The 22,585-nt window shown below is 41.9% G+C and overlaps 1 protein-coding gene across 6 annotated transcripts in view; it reads left to right on the top strand.

Annotated features, from left to right (window-relative positions):
- The first annotated feature begins 16,700 nt into the window (after window positions 1-16,700).
- Window positions 16,701-22,585, top strand: part of DENND11 (DENN domain containing 11) — a 256,066-nt gene continuing 250,181 nt past the window's right edge. For 2 of the 6 annotated variants that reach the window (XM_033958010.1, XM_033958012.1), the window contains exon 1: window positions 16,856-16,995. Coding sequence is in view for 2 of the 6 variants with exons in the window: in XM_033958013.1 (XP_033813904.1) it covers window positions 16,812-16,995 (184 nt within the window). In the remaining 4 variants the exon portion in view is untranslated. Of the gene's footprint in view, window positions 16,996-22,585 lie in introns of all 6 variants that reach the window. The other 4 variants (XM_033958013.1, XM_033958009.1, XM_033958014.1 and 1 more) reach the window with 4 other exon arrangements.

A 22,585-nucleotide genomic window follows, 5' to 3' on the forward strand; every position in this document is an offset into this window, starting at 1 on the left:
GCTCTCAAGGACCGGAATTGCCTACCCCTGGTCTAGACCAATGAAGTCTCCCGCTGTAGCAGGTCTACAATCCTTTGCTCAATGTACTGGGGCATTGTCCTGTTGTGGCAAAGGATTGCTGGCAACAGCTTCTGCATCAAGAGGACATTCTGTAGTATGCACAATTGATCTTAACCACAGGATCGATAAATAGATCTGTGAATCCGAATTTCGAGATTGCGACCAAAACCATTACTGATTGGCTGAAGGTCAGGCAAGTCTGTAGTAGGTGTTTGGCATTAACCTCACGCTTCAGTATTGTTGAAGGCATGTACAGGCGATCATTCCATATGTTAATTGGTGGAGCTACTACAAATATCTTTTTGTTAGTAACCAGAAGAAGCTGACGCTGTGCTCTGGATACTTGGTTAAAAGCTGCTTGCAACATTCCAGGCATGTGTCTTTTGTTTTTTAAAGTTAACTCTTGGACACAACGCTTTTTAAAACACTAATTTCAGATCATGAATTATCCTAACCACAGTTGTCTGGCTTATTCCTGCTTCTCTTTCTATTTGGTGAGTTGTTCAGTGTGTTTGTGGCGCATCCTCCTGGCTCAGTGCAAGATCGCATACAATGTCAATGTGCTTGTGAGCAAATCAAGTGTGGTCATCCGCTACCTGGCTTATGATTCACAGTGCCCATTGCTCGGATCTTGCATAGTAGCACATTAAGGTCATTTTTGTTCCAACCATTCTGTGGGAACTCTTTCAACAATCATTGACTGCTGTAACCTTCTAGCAAGTTTTTTTAATCTGAATTCAGTCTTCTGCAGTGAAAACCATTTTGATACAGAGACTGCGTGTATCCCATAGTGACAATTCATTTTCACAGGGTACTATTGTGGTGCAGTGGGAAATATTTACATTTTACATCAACTTAATTCAGGACATGATGCACTAAATTTCATAAGAAATGTTCAAGTTCTGTGGAAGATATGACAAAACATTTTGGTGTGGGGATTTTTTCAGTTAACTAGGAAAAACAGGTGGGGAAAACACACACTTTTGGTTGAAAACTTCAGCAACTAAGTTTGGCTGAAAAGAGGCAACTAACCTAGGGCCCCTTTTACAAAAGCTGCGGTAGCAATTCTTCTGCAATAAATGCACCATAAACCATAGGAATTGAATGGGCTTCAGTGCATTTGCCACAGGAGAATTGCTAACATGGTTTTATAAAAGGAGCCATTTGGGACCTATAATTAGGCTGTTTTAATACCAGGTTTTAGTTAACACACACAAAGCTACATCACTATAGTGTATTAATTGAAGAAAACATTTTCACTTCATTTACTCTTCAGCAAAATACTTTAACAAATTAAAAACCCAGCTTTTACGTAGATAAATGCCGTGCCTTCATAGACATTGCCATTGCTGTCAACTGATCACTTAACATAAGTTATTTCAGCCTTTTTATTTAATTGTTTCAGTTTTAACTTATGATGTTAGTCTGGCGTCCTTCACCAGCAAGTGTTTTACTATTAAAGGCCTAGTTCAGGGCTGCCCAAGTCCGGTCCTTGAGATCTACTGGCAGGCCAGGTTTTCAGGATATCCACAATGAATATGCATGAGAAAGATTTGCTTGCACTACCTTCTTGGTATGCTAATCTCTCTCATGCATATTCATTGTGGATATCCTGAAAACCTGGCCTGCCAGTAGATCTCGAGGACCAGACTTGGGCAGCCCTGGCCTAATTTACCATAATTTGTAGTGCAACTGTTTCACCTTTGAAAATAGCCAAGGTAGCATCTGTGATTTGTCTGAAACATAATGAAAAAATATAACCAAGGAACATCTTATACAGATTTTATGAAATACAGAAATAATCTAAGTAACAATATAATTGGTTTCATAAACAAAGTACTAGCTAAACATACAGATCTGCTAGAATGCTATGTAGAACTGGAGTATAGCATTCCGATAATGTCTCAATCACATTCTTGAAGTGATGAGGCATGAGTTCATGCTCTTGAGCTTTTTCAGGTCAATTTATGAAATGTGTTAAGCTATAAGTAGAAAAAGCATGATAAAACAAATGTGACAATTATTGTACATTTTGGTGCGATAGCTAGGGCCTGTCAAATTCTTAGCTGCCTGAAAAAATTCTTAGCTCCCTGGAAAAGCGGAGACTTAGAGGAGACATGATAGAAACCTTCAAGATCATGAAGGGCATAGAAAGAGTAGACAGGGACAGATTTTTCAAAGTACGGGGAACCACAAGTACAAGGGGGCACTCAGAGAAATTGAAAGGTGAAAGGTTTAGAACAAACGCCAGGAAGTTCTTTTTCACTCAGAGGGTGGTGGATACATGGAACGCGCTACCGGAGGATGTGATAAGCAGAAGCACGCTACAGAGCTTCAAACAGGGTCTGGACAGGTACCTGGAGGACAAAGGGATTGAGGGGTACAGATAGGAGTAGAGGTAGGTAATAGTTAGAGGATTAGAGGCAGTTACAAAATTAGTCAGGGATAATTTTAGTCATGAAGGGCATAGAAAGAGTAGACAGGGACAGATTTTTCAAAGTACGGGGAACCACAAGTACAAGGGGGCACTCAGAGAAATTGAAAGGTGAAAGGTTTAGAACAAACGCCAGGAAGTTCTTTTTCACTCAGAGGGTGGTGGATACATGGAACGCGCTACCGGAGGATGTGATAAGCAGAAGCACGCTACAGAGCTTCAAACAGGGTCTGGACAGGTACCTGGAGGACAAAGGGATTGAGGGGTACAGATAGGAGTAGAGGTAGGTAATAGAGGATTAGAGGCAGTTACAAAATTAGTCAGGGATACTATTCAGGCAATAAGGCCTGATGGGCCGCCACGGGAGCGGACCGCTGGGCAGGATGGACCTCTGGTCTGCCTCAGCGGAGGCAACTTCTTATGTTCTTATGAACATGTTGATCCCATTCCTTATCATATATATTTTGTAATTCTAAAAGAGCAGCTTTTTAGAGGAGTCCAGATATCTGAGGCAATCATAAAAAGGTACTCTGGTATATCATTTGAACTGTAACTCACAAGGTACAGACTAAACATTTTTGGCATAAACCCAGTATTTTTAAGGGGATAATCACAAGAAACAGGTAAGCAAGTGGTCTGCTAAGTCCAGAAGGAAGAAAATTGTGGAAGCAGATATAATCAAAGGTAAATGAAATCTTAAATCTTTATTATTGTTAGATTAAAATAAAGCCGGCATGGTAATGTTTCACCCTACATATGCTGCTCAGTGACTTAAACTTGAATATACCATCAATAATAGGTCACAAACCATAGCAAATCATAAAAACAGATAATGCAAATCAAAAGAATTGCAACCAATTAGAATAGATTGCGAGCTCTGTTGAGCAGGGGCCATCTCTGCATTATATCTAACAGCACTACAGAAATATGTAGTAGTAGTATTAAACTCCTCAATCTTGAGTTGAAAAGCTCTATCAAGGTAGGCTCTCAAGCCTTAAAAAAAATGAGCCTAAAGAGCAGCAAAAAAAAAAGAAAAGAAAAACTGAAGAACAGAAAACCTAATTGAATAAAAGAGAATGTATTGAAAACAAAAAGACTAAGGAACCTGCATTCTAAGTTGGGCAGAAAGGCACTTGTGCATGCAATGTGGGATGCTGTTAGAATTTTCTACTTACTATATATGCTAGTCAATGTCCATACTGGTTTCCGTCAGATGACGTTGCCCAGATGTGAGAATTCTATGGCCTGCTTGTCCTCAGAAAAGGAAAGAGGTTCATACCTCAATCTTCTTTTTAGTAGACAGATGCTCTATTCCTGAACCTTTGGGTAGTCAATTCCTTCTTGTAAGAATTCTTGTAGGGATTAAAGACAATGTTGGACAAGTTCCTGCTACATGAACGTACACAGGTGAGGCTGGACTTATTTAGAGCACTGGTCTATGACCTAGAGGCCGCCGCGTGAGTGGACTGCTGGGCACGATGGACCACTCGTCTGACCCATCAGTGGCAATTCTTATGTTCTTGTGTTATGTACCTCCCATCCCTCTGGGCTGTCCTCCAATTCCTCAGTTCGTACAAAAGCAGATGGTCAGACCCGGAAAGAAAATAGAATAGGGAGGGAATAGGGGTCTCTCCTCGAGAAACATATTTTTTGTTCTCATATTATTAAACATACACCAGATAAAACAACCATTTGCAATACATTACAAGGTGAAAACAAAGTCACCAACTTGAGTGCATCCTGCACTAAGCATGTGGGAAATTTTATAGATACCCCCTAGATTCTTCAACACGGCATTTTATAGATACCCCCTAGAATCTTCAACACGCATACTCTATCCTTGTCAAATCTGGACATAAGAAAAAAAACCAAGATGTCTGAATTCCCTGGCCCATTGAGGAAATAAACAGGCAAATGAACATCTGACAGGGCGGGCTTCAATAATAGAATGTCTTCTAGTGCACTGTTCTTCAACTGCCGGTCCGCGGACTGATGCCGTTCCGCAGAAAATTCCTGCCGGTCTGCGCAGGGCCAGCAAGATCTGATTGGGGCCATCGGCAGTGTCTGGGCTGCAACGGCGATGAGTGGCATCGGTGCCCCCCCCCGCAACGCAATTCAAGTTCGGCACTCAAGATAGACAACGGGCCTTCCCCCTCCCATGACGGCATTCAAGTTCAGCAACGGGCCTCCTTCTCCCCCGCCATCAATAGCACTTCAAATCGGCAATGCGGTTCTTAGCCCAAAGCTTCCCTTTGACTCAGCTTCCTGTTTCTGCCCAGGCAGTTCGAGTCAGAGGGAAGCTTTAGACTGAGCACCGCGTTACTGATCTGAAGTGCTGTTGATGCCGGGGGGAGAAGGAGGCCCATTGCCGATATTGAGTGTCATCGCACGGGGGCATTGCCGATCTTGTTGCCAAAATCAGAAAAAAGGTGAGAGGAAGGGATAGAGATGGACCTGTGGTGGATGGAGAGATTGAGAGAAGGGGGCAGATGATAGAAGTGGGGAGAAGGGGCAGATGATGGAAGTGGGGGGAAAGAGCAAGAAGGGGCAGATGATGGAAGTGGGGGGGGGAAGAGAGAGAAGGGGCAGATGATGGAAGTGGGGAGAAGGGGGGGGAGAGAAGAGGGCAGATGAAAGTGGGGAGAAGGGAGAGCATATGCTGAATGGAAGTGGAGGAAGAGAACACATACTGGATGGAAGGAGTGATAAAGAAAAAGAACATGCTGGATGGGGGTATAAGATAGAGTTAGTGAGATAGTGGAGGGGTGAAGGAAAGGGGTGGCATGCTGTGGATAGACACAGTGAAAAGAGGAAAACTGAGGGCTGCATAGTAAGAAAGAATTTAATTTAGATGGAGGCAGAAAATAAAGAAGGAAAACCAGAGAAGGAAAGGGAAGAGAGAGAGGAGAGAGAGATGCCAGAGAACAGGGATGGAGACAGAGATATCAGATCTGAGCAGAGAAAATAAAAAGAGAGAGATGCCAGAGCATAACTAGGAACCAGACATTTCATGCTACACTATCCAATTTCCTCCTTCCATCTTTAAAAGCTATTGAAAACATTTTACATTGTATTAACATTAAAGGTTCCAAATTGGAACCCATTCCTCCTTTTTTTTTTTAAACGATATTTCACAGTATTTGGGCCATATATTCTTCAAATTATCCATACTTGCTTATCTACAGCCAATATCCCACCAGAATGAAAACATTCTATCATATCTCCAATCATAAAAGATCCAAAAAAATAATCTTGACAATTGCTCTAACTACAGTCCAATAGCAAATCTACCTTTTCTATCCAAGCTAACCGAAAAAATTGTGTTCCAACAACTGTCTGATTATGTTGAAAAAACGCATGTTCTGCATCCTAATCAAACTGGTTTCCGAATAAACCATTCTACAGAATACTCTTTACTTGGGCTCACTACATCTATAAATTACTATCTTGACCAACATAAATCAGTTCTATTAATCTCTTTAGATCTTGCAGCAGCGTTTGACACCATCGATCATCAACTCTTATTGCAATGCCTTTCTTCTATAGGTGTAGCCGATCAAGCCCTTGAATGGTTTCGCTCTTATTTTCTTGACAGAGCCTCTACAGTACATTTCAATAACTCAGTTTCAAAATCCTATCATTCTAACTTTGGTATTCCACAAGGCTCCATTTTATCACCTCTTTTATTTAATATCTATTTGGCCCCTCTTCTGACCTTTTGCCAATCAATAGGGTTTACTGTTTACGCCTACACCGATGATCTTCAATTATTGCACCCCATTGATCCCAATAGCCAAACTGAGATTCAGTCAATTAATCACAAATTAAGTAAAGTTCATGACTGGTTAAATACTAATAAGCTTTCTCTAAACATTTCAAAAACTAATACTCTCCTCTTCCCCGGGAAAGAGGGAGCACAATTCATTTCTGCAGTCATCATTGAAAACATTCCACTTCCACCAATCACAACTACTAAAATCTTAGGTGTCCTTATAGACAATAAGCTAACATTTCAACCACAAATTAGTGCATTGGTTAAAAATTGTTTTTATAAATTAAGGATGATTCGATCATTGGCCCCTCTTCTTGATATTAGTTCCCTGAATGTTCTGATCCATGCACTTGTAATATCAAAAATGGACTATTGTAACTCATTATTAAAAGGGATCTATCATAAAGACTTAAAACGCTTGCAGCTTATTCAAAACACGACCATTAAGATAATCTCGGGCGCAAAGAAATTTGATCATGTTACCCCTTTGCTTCAAAATGCCCACTGGTTGCCTGTCCCACACAGGGTAACTTATAAAATCGCCCTTCTGACATTCAAAACTTTGCAGACCAATACACCAGCATTTTTAGACAGACTTTTGATTCCATATGACCCTTCGAGAGCTTTAAGATCTATTTCTCAATACAATCTTAACATTCCATCTTTAAAAATAATTGGTACACGTCGCACCTCCATTTTTTCTGTGACAGCCCCTATGATCTGGAATACTTTTCCTTTATACTTAAAAATGGAAAAAAACTTAAAAAAATTTAAAAGCAATTTAAAGTGCTTTCTTTTTAAAGATGCTTTTAATTGATCAATTGTATTTTAGAGATTAACCTATTCTTAGTTTTTTACATTTATTTTCCCAGTCCCTTTTGTGTTTACCTTAAATGTTTCTCACATTTTCTATATCAATTGTATTTCCCCCCTCTCCCTATTTGTGTCTAGGGGCCTGTTGGTCCGTATTTACCTAGTATGTAATTGCTGTCAGTCTTGTAGTTTTCATAGAAATGTATGTTTTAATTGTTATATTTTTGTTTAAATGTTATTTTAAACCTTGTACAACGCTTTGTAGTTTCGAAAAAGCGTTTAATCAAAAAACTGAATAAACAATAAACAATGAGGAAACAGAGGGAAGATGATGGATGCCAGACCAAAGGGGGGGTCTACAGGAGAGATGGCAGGGGGGAGACAGACCATTTCTGGAAGGGGCAGACAGTGGATGGAACAGGCAGTTGCTGGATTGAAGAGACAGGGCAGACGCTGGAAGGAAAAGAGTGAAAAGAAGATAAAAGCAGAAACCAGAGACAACACAACAAAAGGTAGAAAAAAATCATTTTATTTCTATTTTGTCATTAGAATATATCAGATTTGAAATATAACCTGCTAGAGACATAACGGGGGACTGCAAAGCCCAGGCAGTGCTTCTTTAGCTTCCAGCTGGTTTAGGGCTCTCTCTGACTAGGGGGCACTCCCCTAACACTATTCCTGTCATGTATTCTGTTAGCATGATATTTCTGTGTAGCATTCTTTTTTTTTTAATTTATTTATCTTTATTAGCAATTGCAAAAGGCACACACAGCCAGTAGGAAGAAAGCACAGAAAAATACAACAGCTAGAGAAAACAAGTGAAAACCAGAACAGCATCATGTGATTCATAGCATAGAAACTCTGTGTAGCATTCTGTAATAATTTGGCTTGTTCAGTTTTCTTGATAGTAGAGGGGATATATGTGAAGGGGAGGGGAGACAGGGGTTTTGTTGGTCCTTGCTCTGTATATTTGTATTTATAAAATGACAATTGTACAGAATATTTTTTTTTTTTTTTTTATTATATTTTTATTATTTTCAACTTAAATTTCAAGTATTACACTTGTACAGAAAGCAAGAATAGAATGGATATCAAATACAATAGTAATATAATTCCTAAGTTAACAATTATACTATTTATGCTCAAGTCCACAAATTAAGATCCAAGAATTAAAGAAACTTGGCGAAGAGAAAAAAAAAAAAAAAAAGAACAGTAATAATAACAGAAAACTGAGAGCTATAGCATTGAGATAGGGGTCACAATATCTAAATTATAGGGCTCAAAGATTGTTAACATTCAGACGAGACATAGCCACGAAGTTAGTCAGTTGTGATGGTTCAAAAAACACATATTTAAACGTACGATAATATACAATACACTTACACGGATGTCTCAAATAAAAAGTTGCCCCCAAAGATAAAACCCCAGGTTTCAAAAGAAGAAATTCACGGCGGCGCCTTTGCGTCTCCCGTGCCAGATCTGGGAACATTAATATTTTATAACCAAGAAAGCTTTTTTGTCTATTTTTAAAGTAAAGTTTTAACAACCATGTTTTGTCAATTGGCAAAGCTAAGGTGATAATCATAGTGGCTGGTGATGCTAAATCCTTCTCAGATGTTTCTAAAACCTGTGAAATATTTAAAGGTTCTTGATCTGAAGATTTTACTTTTGATTGTTGATTTTGTTCTTTATCAGGCAAGTAATAAACCCTTGAAAATGGTGGTAATGAATCTTCGGATATCTCTAAATTTTCCATTAGATATCTCTTAAGCATATCTCTAGGTGTTACTAACTCGAGTCTTGGAAAATTAATTAACCTTAAATTATTGCTACGTGAGTTATTCTCAAGCATTTCAATCTTCTTCCTTAGGTTAATATTGTCTTTAACTAAGATCTCTTGAATTTGTTTCGATGATTCAATTTCTTTTTCTATTTTTTGAATTGATGAATTAGAAGTATTTGTTTCTTCTCTTAAGTTCTTCAGTTCCTTATCATGTTCCTTAATTTTCTCTTCAATTTGTTGAAATGTAGGAGTAATATTTTTAACAAAACCAGCCATTAAGTCCCAAATAGAGTCTAAAGTCACTACTGCAGGTTTAATCAGTACAATTGGAGTTTGTGTAAGTGTAAATTGCTCACCGTCCTGAAGTCCTTCGAGGGGAGTCTTCTGTCCTTCCCCCTCAGATTGAGATGGTGTTCCCCCAGACATCTCCATGGGGGCCCTGGAAAAGTGGGCCCCAACCTCCAAGCTCTCCAGTAAATCCTTCCTTGCCTCTGGAGAGGAGAAAACCATTGAATCCGGGGTTTCCCCGCCCCTGGGAGAGCTGGTCGTCTGGGGCTGCGGGGGCGGTGCCCTAACGTCAGGGCTCAGCGTGGTATCGGGCCCAGGAGTATCCACAACGGGTTCGCCTCCCTGTGTCCTCTGCGGGCCGCCATCCGACGTCGCTGTGGCCTCTTGCATGCGCCTCAGGAGATCCTGTATGTTTCCGAGACCCGGGGCTCCAGGACGCCGCGAGGCAGAAGCGGCACTCCGGCCCCGTCTCTTCGGCATCGTGGTAAGTAAAAACCGCTAGGAAAAATTCAAACGAATACGATCCTGGGACACGCAGCTCAGCGCGTCCTGCTCTCAGATCGCCATCTTGGATCCTCCATCAGAATATTGTTTCTTTTTATACTTTAATAAAATATGTTCAATATAAAATCATAACTGAGGCTTGTGCAGATGGGATCAGATGGTTTGCAGGGATCGAGCTCGCGGAGACGGGGTGGAAATGTGTTTTTTTAAAATTTCAGTCTTAGTAGTTTTCTGGGCCACAAAAGAATTCTTTTATTTCTGCCGGACCATGGGTGTAAAAAGGTTGAAAAACACTGTTCTAGTGCACGAGACACTATTCCTAATCCTGTAGAATATATCAAAGCAGTCCCCCGAGTTTAGGGTGGGACAAATGAGCCTGCTGTCATATCTGAAGATCTGAATGCAGAGTCCTGTTTGGCCGCCACGTCCACCCTGTAAAACTTTGTGAACGTGTGAAGATAAGACCAAGTGGCCTCTCTACATATTCCTTCCAGGGACACCGCTGAAGATTCAGCCCATGAGAAAGCCAGGCTTATAGTGCAGTGCACCTTCATGAATATAGGGGACGTTTTCCACTTTAGATATAGGTTGAAGAAATTACCATACAGATCCATTTGGAAATGGTCATTTTTGAGGCAGGTTGGCCTTCATGGATAGTCCCTGCCAATACAAAGAGACAATTTAAATTCATTCGTAACCTCTAGATACCGCAATATGAATCTGCGCACATCCAACACTTTCAACACCTGATCACTGTTTCTTGATCCCGAGGGAGAGAAGGAAGGCAAGTGTACTTCTTGGTTGGTGTGGTAAGAAAGATGGGACTGTGCATAAGACCACACCTGAATCCGAAATTCTCTTTGCATGACAAAGCCTGTAGTTCTGACACTCATCGGGTTGAGGTCATTGCCAACAAGAACACCATCTTGATGGTACGGTCCATCAGAGAAGCATGCTCCAAAGGTTCGCAGGGCGCTCTAAGAAACACCTGGGGGACCAGATTACAACTCCATGCTGGAAAAGGCTGTCGCTCTGGGAGGACGGAGGCGCAATGTGGATGTGTGGATATGGCGCACTTATTAATCCTAGTCCCAAAACAGGAGAGCCTCGCAATCTGATCTTTCAGAGAGTCAACTGATAGAACTTCTGTGTCGAGCTTGGGTCCTCACTCCTTTGAGCGCACCAAGCTTGGAAATACTTCCAGGCTTTCGCATATGCAGCTATGGTCACCTTCTTCCTATATTTTAGAAGGGCGGCTTTATGGGCTAGCACCACATGCTCTAGAGCCATGCTTTAAGATCAAAGTATTCTGGATCCTGCAAGGCAATTGGACCCTGCGTGAATAGGCGGGATTTACATGGAAGTGTAAGACTTTGATCCCTTTGTAGACAGACTGGTTCTGCATACTACAGTTGCCTCGGCCAGTCTGGTGCTGCTAGAATCATCAGCTCCTAGTATGCTATGATCCTCAGCAGAAGTCAGCCTATCATGGGCTATGGAGGGAAGGCATAAAAATCACCTGCCTTTGGCCAGGGTTGCACAAGGGCGCCAAGGCCTTTGCTTACTGGCTCTTGTCTTCGACTGAAAAACCAAGCCACCTTCTTGTTGGCTGCCGATGTCATCAGATCAAATGTCGGGTGCTCCCACCAATTTATAATGCAGGTGAAAGCTTCCTGAGACAGTGACCAGTCCCTGAGATCCAGGGTCTTCTGGCTGAGAGAATTAATTTCCACTCCTGCCACATGGACTGCCGAAAGCACCAAAATGTGGGTCTCCACCCATTAAATCACAGCACATTGTCCATGAAAACTCATACTGCTTTGCTCTGCAGCATGTTCCTGAATGCCTAAAGCAGTTCCAAACGGTTGAAGTCCCAGCACTTCATCTGGAATGGGGACCAGCGTCCCTGAACTGTATTTTACCCTCGATGCCATGGCTTGCAATTTTTTGAAGTAGTCGTTCATGCAGAACCTTATTGAACGCCTTCTGAAAATCCAGATATACAATATCAGTCGGATCACTCTTGTCTATCTGCCTGTTTACTCCCTCAAAGAAGTGCAGCAAGTTCGTCAAGCAAGATCTTCCTTTGCTGAAGCTGTGCTGGCTGGTCTTCATCAGATCATGTCCGTCAAGGTGATCAATGATGCAGTCCTTTATCAGTGCCTCTACCATCTTTCCTGGTACCGAGGTCAGACTCACCAGTCTGTAGTTTCATGGATCTCCCCTCAAACTTTTCTTTAAGATCGGCGTAACATTCGCCACTTTCCAGTCTTCCGGAATCCTGCGTATAGCCTGTCGGCTTCCGGTATGTTGTGTATATCCTCTTCGGTAAATACAGACGCAAAAAATGTGTTCAGTTTGTCGGTGATGGCTTTGTCCTCCTTTAGCACTCCCTTTATTCCATGGTCATCCAGTGGCCCCACTGCTTCCTTTGTGGGTCGTTTCCCCCTAATATATCAAAAAAACGGCTTGAAGTTTTTTGCCTCCTTGGCTATTTTTGCCTCGTAGTCTCTTTTGGCCCCTCTTACCGCCTTATGGCACCTGCTTTGATGCTGTTTGGTAAACAGGGATAGAGGGGAAGGGGGAAGAGAAGATGGTGCACATGAATGGGAGGGGTGGGGAAGGGAAGAGAGATGGAAGAAATCCTGTTTATGGATAGATGGGAATAGGGGAGAAGAAAGAGGAAGGGGATGGTACACATGGATGGTGGGGAAGGGCAGAGAGAGAGAGGAGCTAGTGCTCATGGATAGATGTTAAGGGAAGAATGGGAAAGTAGATAGATCTGAGGAAAAAGTAAAAAAAAAAAAAAAAAAGAAGAAAGTTAAATATTTAAAAGTTAATGTCAGAGATGAATGTAGGGCAGAAAGAGAAGGAGAGAAAATAGCAAATGGTAAGAAGGCTTTGGAAACAGAGTTAAGAGCACAGACAGAAGGAAGTGCAACCAGAGACTGGGAAAAGATGAGTGGAAAAATAAAATCACCAGACAACAAAGGTAGGAAAAGTGATTTTATTTTAAATTTAGTGACTGAATGTGTCCGTTTTCAGAATTTACATCTGCTGCCTATATTTTGCATTGTTTGGGAAGAAATTTATTTCTGTTTCTCTGTTGTTGTCCTGCATGCAGAATCTGCCATCGCAGGGTTTTGTTTGTGTGTATTAGGACTTTTAGTTTATGGTCCTGTAATTGCATGGAGGGGCATAATCAAACCAAATGTCTAAGTCCATTTTGGGCCTAGGGTGTTAGTCGCTCAAAGTCAGCAGCGTCCAAAGTCCATTCTAGACAAATATGTCCCCCCAAATTTTCTTTCAAAAATCATCTACTTCTACATCCAGCTGTTTGATGGTCCAGACCGCTAGTACGTCTATCTTTATACTACATTCTTATCCAAAAAATCATCCAAGTCCCAAATGCCTAGAACAAGACCTTTTGGACATGGGAGGGGCCAGCAAAGTGATGGACTGGCCACCCAGACATGGCAACAGAGTAGTGGAGCACCTTACAGGGCAGTGCTGTGAACTTTACAAAAAGGGTGCCACATAAAGGGAGTGTGGCACAGTGGTTAAAGCTACAGCCTCAGCACCCTGAGGTTGTGGGTTCAAACCCACACTGCTCCTTATGACCCTGGGCAAGTCACTTAATCCCCCCATTGCCCCAGGTATGTTAGATAGATTGTGAGACCACCGGGACAGAAGGGGAAAAATGCTTGAGTACCTGAATAAGTTCATGTAAACTGTTCTGAGCTCCCCTGGGAGAACGGTATAAAAAAAGGAATAAATAATAAAAAAATAAACATCTCACCACAAATCTCTTGCAGGTCAAGATGAAACCCCCCCCCCAAAAAAAACACCCCCAAAACCTACTAGTCTTGTGAAAAAATTAGGACAACCCATGAAATATTCAGTTCTTTCTTAAGAAATGTTCACATATCGATGTCAAAACTTTTTTTATTTATCTCTGGAAAAGAAAGTGACATAATTGCAGGTAAACAACAAAACCTTTCATTGATTTACTCATGAAACAAAAGATATCCACAAAAATGTGTATTCTAACTGAGGAATAAATGAGGACACCCCCACATATCCTCCCACTTAAAGTGGCTCAAATCCCACACAGTTGTATCACATCAGGTGCACATGATTAGAACATCGTTACTCAGCATTTTGAAGGATGTTTGCCTAAACTTCAGACATTTAGGGCCTGTTTTACAAAGCTGTTCTCGTGACTGCCGCACGGTAACAGCCCCGAAGCCCTTTAAATCTCTATGGGCTTTGAGGCCGCTACCACTCTGCAGCCGCTAGCATGGCTTTGTAAAACAAGCCCTTAGTTTGGTGTGCTCATGACTGCTGCAGTGAGAGTGAACAGCATGGTGAGATCAAAAGAGCTGTCTGAGGTCTTCAGAAAGAAGATTGTAGCAGCTTATAAGTCTGGTAAGGGATTTTAAAAGATCTTGAAAGAATTTGACATTAACCAGTCCACGGTCCGGAAAATAGTGTACAAGTGGAGGACTTTCCAAACAACTGCCAAAATGCCCAGGTCTGCCCAAGCAAGTTGACTCCCCAGTGCAGACCAAAAGATGCTAAAAGAAGTCTCCAAAAACCCTAAAATGTCATCACAGGACCTATAGCAGGCTCTTGTTACTATTGATGTAAAAGTGCATGCCTCTACAATCAGAAAGAGACTGCACAAATTTAACTTGCATGGGAGGTGTGCAAGGGGGAAACCTTTGCTCTCTAAGAGAAACAACTTCTGGAATAGTATTCTATGGACAGATGAGTCTAAAATTGAATTATTTGGACGCCAGAAAAAAGGACATGTTGGCCAAAAATTTGGTTATATCACGATGTAACAAAATTAACCCAAGAAAGGCGCAAGTTATTTCTTGCAATGAGAGATGAGACAAATAAATTGGGTGCTACTTTTATGTTAACCTACCATGGCAAATGTACTATTAAATATACGGGTTTGAAATTTATATTTTATGCACCCGATCAGCTAAGATCCTTTTTGGACCTCAAGTGGTTTATCAGAGATGGAGTGTCCGGTTCAAATAATGTCAGAGACTGGTAGATGGCTGCAAGATGCATCTCACTGCAGTTATTTCAGCCAAAGGGGGTAACACTAGCTATTAGGGTATAGGGTGTCCTAATTTATTCCTCAGTTAGAATGTACATTTTTATGGATATCTTTTGTTTCATGAGTAAATCAAGAAAAACTTTAGTTGTATGCCTGCAATTATATCACTTTCTTTTCCAGAGATAAATTAAAAAAAAAAGATTTGACATCAATATATGAACATTTCTTAAGAAAGTACTGAATATTTATTGGGGTGTCCTAATTTTTTCACATGACTGTATACCCACCTGTCTACAACCCCAATAAAGATTATGGCTGCAGGTGCCACTTATTTGGCAGTAGTTTTTTTTGGTGGACTCACATTTTCCACCATGAATGCAGTGGTTAGAGTGGCTTATGGGCCCGCGTTTTCCTCTCTATGGTTCACTAGCCCACCCCAGACTACTTAAGCCACTCAGTGAAGCTCTATTAGGCTTTCCTATGCCAGGTGCTGAAGTTTTGGAGGCAGGTATGTCCGGTTTTATTCTGATTTTTATGGAGGGGGGTAGTGTCAGTGATAACTGGGGGAGTGTGTGGGGTCTGTACTTTGTGTCTGGAGTGGCTATCTGGTCATTTTGGATTTCTTCTGGGCACTGACTTAGACCTGTTTTTAAGATCATCTAAGTCAGTGTTCTTCAACCGCCGGTCCGCAGAAATTTCCTGCCAGCACATGTATCGGGCCCGAGACAATGTTCTTCAGCTGCCAGTCCATGGTGCAATCGATGCAGCGTTGTCTTTGGGCTGGCTCCTTCTTCCTCAGTGCTGCAGTGCACAAAGCCATGGGCAGAGACTCCTACGTGTATCCTGCGTCTGAACCGGTATGGGGGGGGGGAAGATTATCCCTACAGTACAACTAAGTCTAGCTCGTCCCACATCCTGCCTAAACCACTCCTACATAAATGCCTCTTTCAGCTCTGGACGCACAGTGGGATTCAGACACCTAAAAAGTCTCTGAATATGTCTTAAAACCCGTTTCGATTATTGGCACTTGGACAACCTGTCTTTTATGTCGTCCAACTGCCGATTTGGGCGGGTTTTTAGATGCATTTCTGTTTCGATTATGAGCTCCATAGGGTTTATCCATACTCTGCATGTGTGATCAAGACCAGGTATTCTGGTAGTAATGAATATCGTGAAGCGTTATTGGTGTCATTGCCCCAAGTAGGAAGATATTTGTTGTTAGATTATCCAGATTTTGGAAGTCCCCGAGCTTGGAGCCATGTCTGAATGGCTTCTGCGTGTGTCAACATGATGACATCACACACATGCATGCATGTGTGATGTCACTGTGTCGACATTCATGCATGTGCACCCTCTAGACGCAGGCCAGAGCTCAGGGGAGACATGTTCATGTGGGGCTGGGGCGGGGCAGGGCAGGGCTAGGGGGAACAGTGCAGGGCCATGCGTCCTTTTTTTTTTTAAGAGGAAATATGGTAACCTTAGGTATTCTCCTTGGGTGGGGGTCAGCAATATGTATGAGATAAATCTGCATACACCTAGCCAGCTATGCAAATTAATTGTAGACATCTTGAAAATATGATTGGCTGTGGGGTGACTGTCCCCAGGAAAAGTTTGGTAAATCTTGTATTAAGTTACTTGCAATTCCATCTTCTGGGTTTGAGGCATATTCTCTACTGCAGAGAATAATTTAAAGGAACAGGGGTGACAACACCTACTGGCTTACACATTCATGGGCCTTCTTAGAGAGCACCTTCTGATGTTTTCTTTGCATACAGTACAGTACTAACCGTACACATTATTAACAGACATAAAGACATGAAAATGGAACGTATGTCCGACAGTTAGTTGGAAACAATAATGTTGGTTTGGTGATGTCAGAAATAGAGATTATTTTACGAAAATCCAAACGTCAACAATTAATTGCACATAATAACTCTCCTTCGTATCCTATTCATGTTTCGCCTCATCACCAAACTGGGTGGAGTTATCAGACGGATCTGACGGCAGCACGGAATGTGGGTCCGGACGTTGCAGATGCCCGGAAGTTTTAATGCTTGGTAAGTTGTGATCAACCTGCTTAGTTATGGCTGAGCAGGTAGATCGGGCTCCATTGTTGGACTGGGCTGAGGGCCCCGCCGTGTCGGGCCCTGCTGCAGGGCGTCTATGGACGCTTGAACAACAACAGCAGCAGCAGCAGCAGGAGGAGGAGGAGGAGGAAGAAGATCAGATTGTAGCAGTGTTCGTTGTTACCTTCGATCCCCGCACCGGTAAGTTGGCTTGGTTCCAGTTTTTGCTCTAGCTGTTTGCTTCTGTTTCTGTCATTGGCTCTTTCCTTTTTTTCACGGCTGTTTGCTACTCCTTTTATATTCGTCATGGCTCTTTATTTTCCTTTCTCAAGCCACCTTTGTTTCTCCCTCCCTTTCAACTTGCCTTTGTCTCTGTTTTCCTTATCTTTCTACTTTTTTTCAGTAGTCAAAACTAGTATTTAATTTCATGTGTCCTGCAAGTGTATGAACGTCTTAAAGTTCTCTTTTTCCTCTGCGTTTTTTTAAAAGAGTATAATTGTTAAACTCCTAAATCTCAATTTATACAGCTTATTATGGTAGAACCTCTGGTAGTTTTCCTGTGTATAGTTCCTGCTTTATTCTGGCCATATGTGGACACAGTTGGTCAGATAAATTACTGCCAGTGGGACCCTGGATAAGTGATCACTATTTTTCATGAAGGAGCCATGTTAGCCAAAAGACTTAGTGTGAGCAGGGCAGGATTAATTTGTCGACGTCCCCTAGGCACACAAGTACACTGGGCCCCCCTGCCTCGCCCCACCATGTGCCCAGGCGGAAACAGGAAGCTGCGTCAGAGGGAAGCTTTGGGCAAGCAGCACCGCTTGCACAATTACAGTTCCCGTTGCTTGCTTGTCTTACTTTCTGTCGATGTGGGGGAGGGCGCGTTGCCAATCGGGGTGGGGCCCGCATTGCCAATCGATGATGGCGGGGCCCATCGCCGTTTGGAAAAAACAATGTTGATGCCCCCCTTGACCATTTCGGGCCCTAGGCACATGCCTACTTGGCCTATTGGTTAATCCTGCCCTGAGTGTGAGAGCTATAATAATTACCAGAGTTGGTACTCAGTGCCCTGGATAATAAAACAATGGGGAGGTCATGCAGTGGTTCATGAAGTCTGACTGTTGAAGCATGCACAGATCAACCTGTGCAGTTAAAAGAAGTCTAGTTCCCTAGACTTGTGCTTTCACTTAGCCCAGTGGTTCTAAACCTTGTTGGAGGTACTGAACCCCACCAGTTTCATATGCGTGTTCACCGAACCCTTCTTTATTGGAAAAATAAAATATGATTTTCACAAATTCAAAACATAGGTATACAGTGAAGGAAAAAATAATATCAATTTTGAAAACAAAAAAGTTCTCCTATATTTCGAATAATAATAACATAATAATGAAATTTACTGCAAATCAGTGTGACTTCTGCTGTTGCCTCTCAGAGACCAGTTCAGAAATGCGCGGCTTTACCTTGGCAAGTGCCACTCTCATGTCATTTTCGCAACAAAGTCTGTTCCTTTTCTTCGTTTTTATGTCCAGCATCCTCAAAGGATTGCTCGCAAAGATATGTTGTAACAAACGGTATGAAAATTTCCAGAACTTTCTTAGCAATAACAGGGTACGTTACCAATTGTTGACACCAAAACGTTGAGAGCTTTGTTGTTCTGAAGAGTTGCTGTTGAACCTGGCTCTGCTGAATTTCAATGATTTCATTGAGGTATTCATCATTGACATCTGTTGTCTCAACACTAAACGTGAACGGCTGTCTCACCCATGCTGGATATGACTCTCTTGTAGGGAAGTATCCGTCGAGAGACTTTGCAAGCTCATCTAAGTGCGTGGCAATAGTTTGCTTCAGTTCCGCGGGTACAGAAATGTCTCCGATAACAGATACATCTTCGATCTTGCTTACACAGTTGTCTAGTAGGGGAAAGTTTGCAAAGTTATCGTTTTATGTTCGTCGTTTCCATAATGGTAGCTTTTTTTGAAAAGCTTTCAGGTTTTCTTCTGCTTCGATGATGTTGACTCCACCACCCTGCATCTGCTTATTGAGATGATTGAGAGCTGCAAAGATATCAGCCATGTATGCTAAAATGAGAATGAACTCAGAATTTTTGAAGCAATCTGCATGACAATGTTACTGCTCTTGCAAAAACAGAGCTAATTCCACACGAATGGCAAAAACACGATTCAGCACCTGTCCCCGGGATAACCACCAAACGTTAGAATGGTACAGAAGTACCTCGAATTCAGATCCCATTTCTTTACACAGCTCCTTGAAGATGCGGTGCTTCAGAGCATTATTTCGCACATAATTCACGCATTCCACAACAATTTTTAAAACTTCTGCCAGTTTTGGAGGCAAGGTTTTTGTTGCCAACGCATGCCTGTGCAGAATGCAATGCGTAACAATGATGTGTGGTGCATCGGCATTCACTAGCGCACCAAAACTGGACTTTCTTCCGAGCATGGCTGGAGCTCCGTCCGAACAAACTGCAGAAACCATATCCCACGAAAGATTGTTGTCTTTGAAGAAGTCATCCACAAGTTTCTTCACATCAGTTGCCTTAGTTGTTGTTGTAAGAGGCTTACAAAATAAAAAATCTTCCTTTATCACGTCATCTTTCACATAGCGCATGAATACTGCAAGCTGGCTTAGATTGGAAACGTCTGTGGTCTCGTCGAGTTGAAGACTGAATTTTGCCGGGTTTGAAATCAGATCTGCAACTACTTGAGCCAAGATGTCTTTGCTCATGTCCTCTGTTCTGTTGCTGATGATGTCATTTGAAAGAGGAATTTCAGATAACTGAACTTCAGCCGCTTTTCCCAGCATGATATTTGCCATCTTCAACACAGCTGGTTTTATGAGTGTTTCACCAATGGTGTGTGGTTTGTCCTGCTTTGCGATCAGGTAAGCAACTTCGTACGATGCTATGAGGATCGGTTTGTTGATGGGTACAAAGCCGAGAACAGGCAGAGTAGCCTTTTCATCGAATCTTGCTCTCTTCACCTTGAATTCAGCGAGCGTTGTGCTCTTGTATTTTCCATCTCCATGCAGCTTAAGGAAGTGTTCCCTTAGTTTTGCCGGAGCTAGACTAGAATTACTCAACTTGGCATTGCAAATCATGCAATTAGGACGCTGACTCCCATCACGTTCCGTTATACATGTGAATCCATATTGTACATATTCGTCCGACCACTTTCGTATTTTGCTCGACATAGTTAGTAAGGGATTAAAATATTAAGATAGGTATCACACGACGTACCATCACAACAGTTACAATTCGACTACTGTGCGCATCAAATCCCCTGCAGCACAGCTAGGCCAAGTGATGTTGCGTGATCACCTGCAGCTAATTATGGACAAGCGGGGCGTATCATCACGAATCATAAGCGCTTCGGTCACGTTCAATCATCTATCAGTTAAATCACAAATTTTGATCAGGAATTGATTGATGTATAAAGGCGTTAGTTACAGATTGATAGATCAAGAAACCGAGTACACGATCAGTCTTGATCAAAATCACTGAATAACTGATAGATGATTGAACGTGACCGAAGCGCTATATGAGTCGGAGGTGTGTTTTGACCTCCGCCGAACCCGCGAGACTGACTCACCGAACCCAGGTTAACAACCACTGACTTAGCCTATCTTATCTCTCCTCCATTACACATTCCCTCATTTTCAACTTGTATCCTCCTGTCCCCTATTTCTTCAAGCTCGATCTCCACTCAAGGGTTAATGCAGAAAGCCATATGGTAGAGCCCTGTGCTGATAGCTGAGTACATGACCTCTCTCGTGAGATTAATATGAAAAAAAATTCCTTGGCAATGCATTAAGCTAATGAGATGTAAATCCAAAGCACACAGAATTTGTGTGCTACTCGGAGAAAGCCTGCCAGGCATACAGGCACAAAGATTTTGTGATAAGGGTGGCTTCACTATGCTCAAGTCTGAAGAAAATGGAAGTACAACCACATACCTGCACATGAACTAGAATGATGATCTTTGCATAAATATTAGCATCACAAAAATTTCTTGCACATAACATTTTTGTGAGGCTAATATTTATGCACAGAACAATATAAGTAGGTGTGTGCTGGTACTTTTTACTTCATACATGCATGCACTCAGTGAAGCTGATATTACCTCTGTGTACAACTGCTACTTCTGTTCTCTTGTAAAATATTTATAAAGGTATATATGGTTGCAGAAAAAGAAAAAACAACTAGCAGTGAATCTTCTCAACCTTTCTACTCTGCCTCAGATCTGGCAGTGAAATTCTGGAATTGTGTGTATGTTAAAATCCCATATTTATTGCCGAAGAATATCTAGTGATCCAATTACGTTTCTTTGTAATATACTGTGTGAGTTATCTGCACAGTGAACCTCCTTTTGCATTGTGTAGTCAGTAATGCATATGCAGAATGCTTGTTAACTGCTTGTTTCTGCCAGCAGTAGCTTTCTGCATCAGCTTCTCACTTTATTAATGCTCCATCATCTTCAACAGAGTTGCTACAGGTGCCACTCTGGGATGTCTACTTGGTTTTCTTCTTGCATAATGTGGCTAGATTGAGTTTGAGCAACATACCATCCAAATTCCTTTGATTCACATAGACTTGGTCACTGCGTGGCTCAAATTCAGAGAGAGCCTTGAAGTTCCAAAACAGAACAGTTGTTCTGGAAACAGTGTTAGCAGCAAGCTTAAAAAAGAGTACTAGAAGAGTGTCTATTGTGTCTCTGTGGTTCTCTTTTCTTATCTAGATTCAGTGGGGGTTGTCAGTTGGCTCTTGCAGTGAAGAACACTGCTCTAGGTGAACCTTCAGCATTATATTCTCGCTTCAATTAACTTTCAGGCCCCTACCTTACAACCATCCTACTCAATGGCGTAGCGAGGGTAGGAAGCGCTCGGGGCAGTGGCGTCCCCCGCCCTCTCTGCCCCCCTGCTCTTTACCCGCCCCCACACCACACTCGCACCCTCCCCCCATACCTCTTAAAATCTTAACCATTGCGAGTAGTTTCTCTGGCCTGCATCTCGCACCAGTTTTGGCTTTCCCTCTGATGTCACTTCCTGGCCCTGACTAGGAAGTAATTTCAGAGTGGAATCAGGTTGGAGAAGTTGCTTGCACTGGTAAAGATTTAAAGAGGTATCAGGGGGAGGGGCAGACACGAGCATGGCAACAATGGGCAGGGAAGTGCCGGCACCCCCAGCAAGACAGAGCCTGAAGCAGTCCGCCTTTCATCCCCCCTTCCTACGCTACTGACCCCACTCCCTCTCAACAATTGTGATCATCACACAAACTTGTCTGGACCTCTTTTAAATGCATCTGTGCTTAATGCCTTGATTTTATCCTCTGGTAACAAGTTTCATAGCTAAATTGAACAAAAATAAATTATATACAATACAATCTTAATTTATATATTGTCAATACCTCAAAAAAGTTCACGGTGGTTTACATGAACAAGCTAACTCTAATTTGTTTTTAAATCTACTAACTCATTGGTTCCCAAACTTGTTCTGGAGGTGATGTGAATAATATTATTGCTCCTGAATCTGTTTAGTTATTTCAACGTGAATAATATTAAACAAGATTTAGGGGATCATATGCCAGTATGTGAGACATCCCTTGTCCGAGATGTATCCTATATCTGAGGAAAAGGAAAAAGAGACAAATGTAGATGGATGAAAGATGGAGCTGTTTTATAGTCAAAGGCTTAAGGGGTTTGGACAAGTTCGAAAAAAAAAAAAAAGCCCATAAATTAATTATTAGCTATAAATAATTATTAGCTATTGAAGTAAA

This window comes from Geotrypetes seraphini, chromosome 9 (assembly GCF_902459505.1).
Source record: "Geotrypetes seraphini chromosome 9, aGeoSer1.1, whole genome shotgun sequence".
Classification (NCBI taxonomy): Eukaryota; Metazoa; Chordata; class Amphibia; order Gymnophiona; family Dermophiidae; genus Geotrypetes; species Geotrypetes seraphini.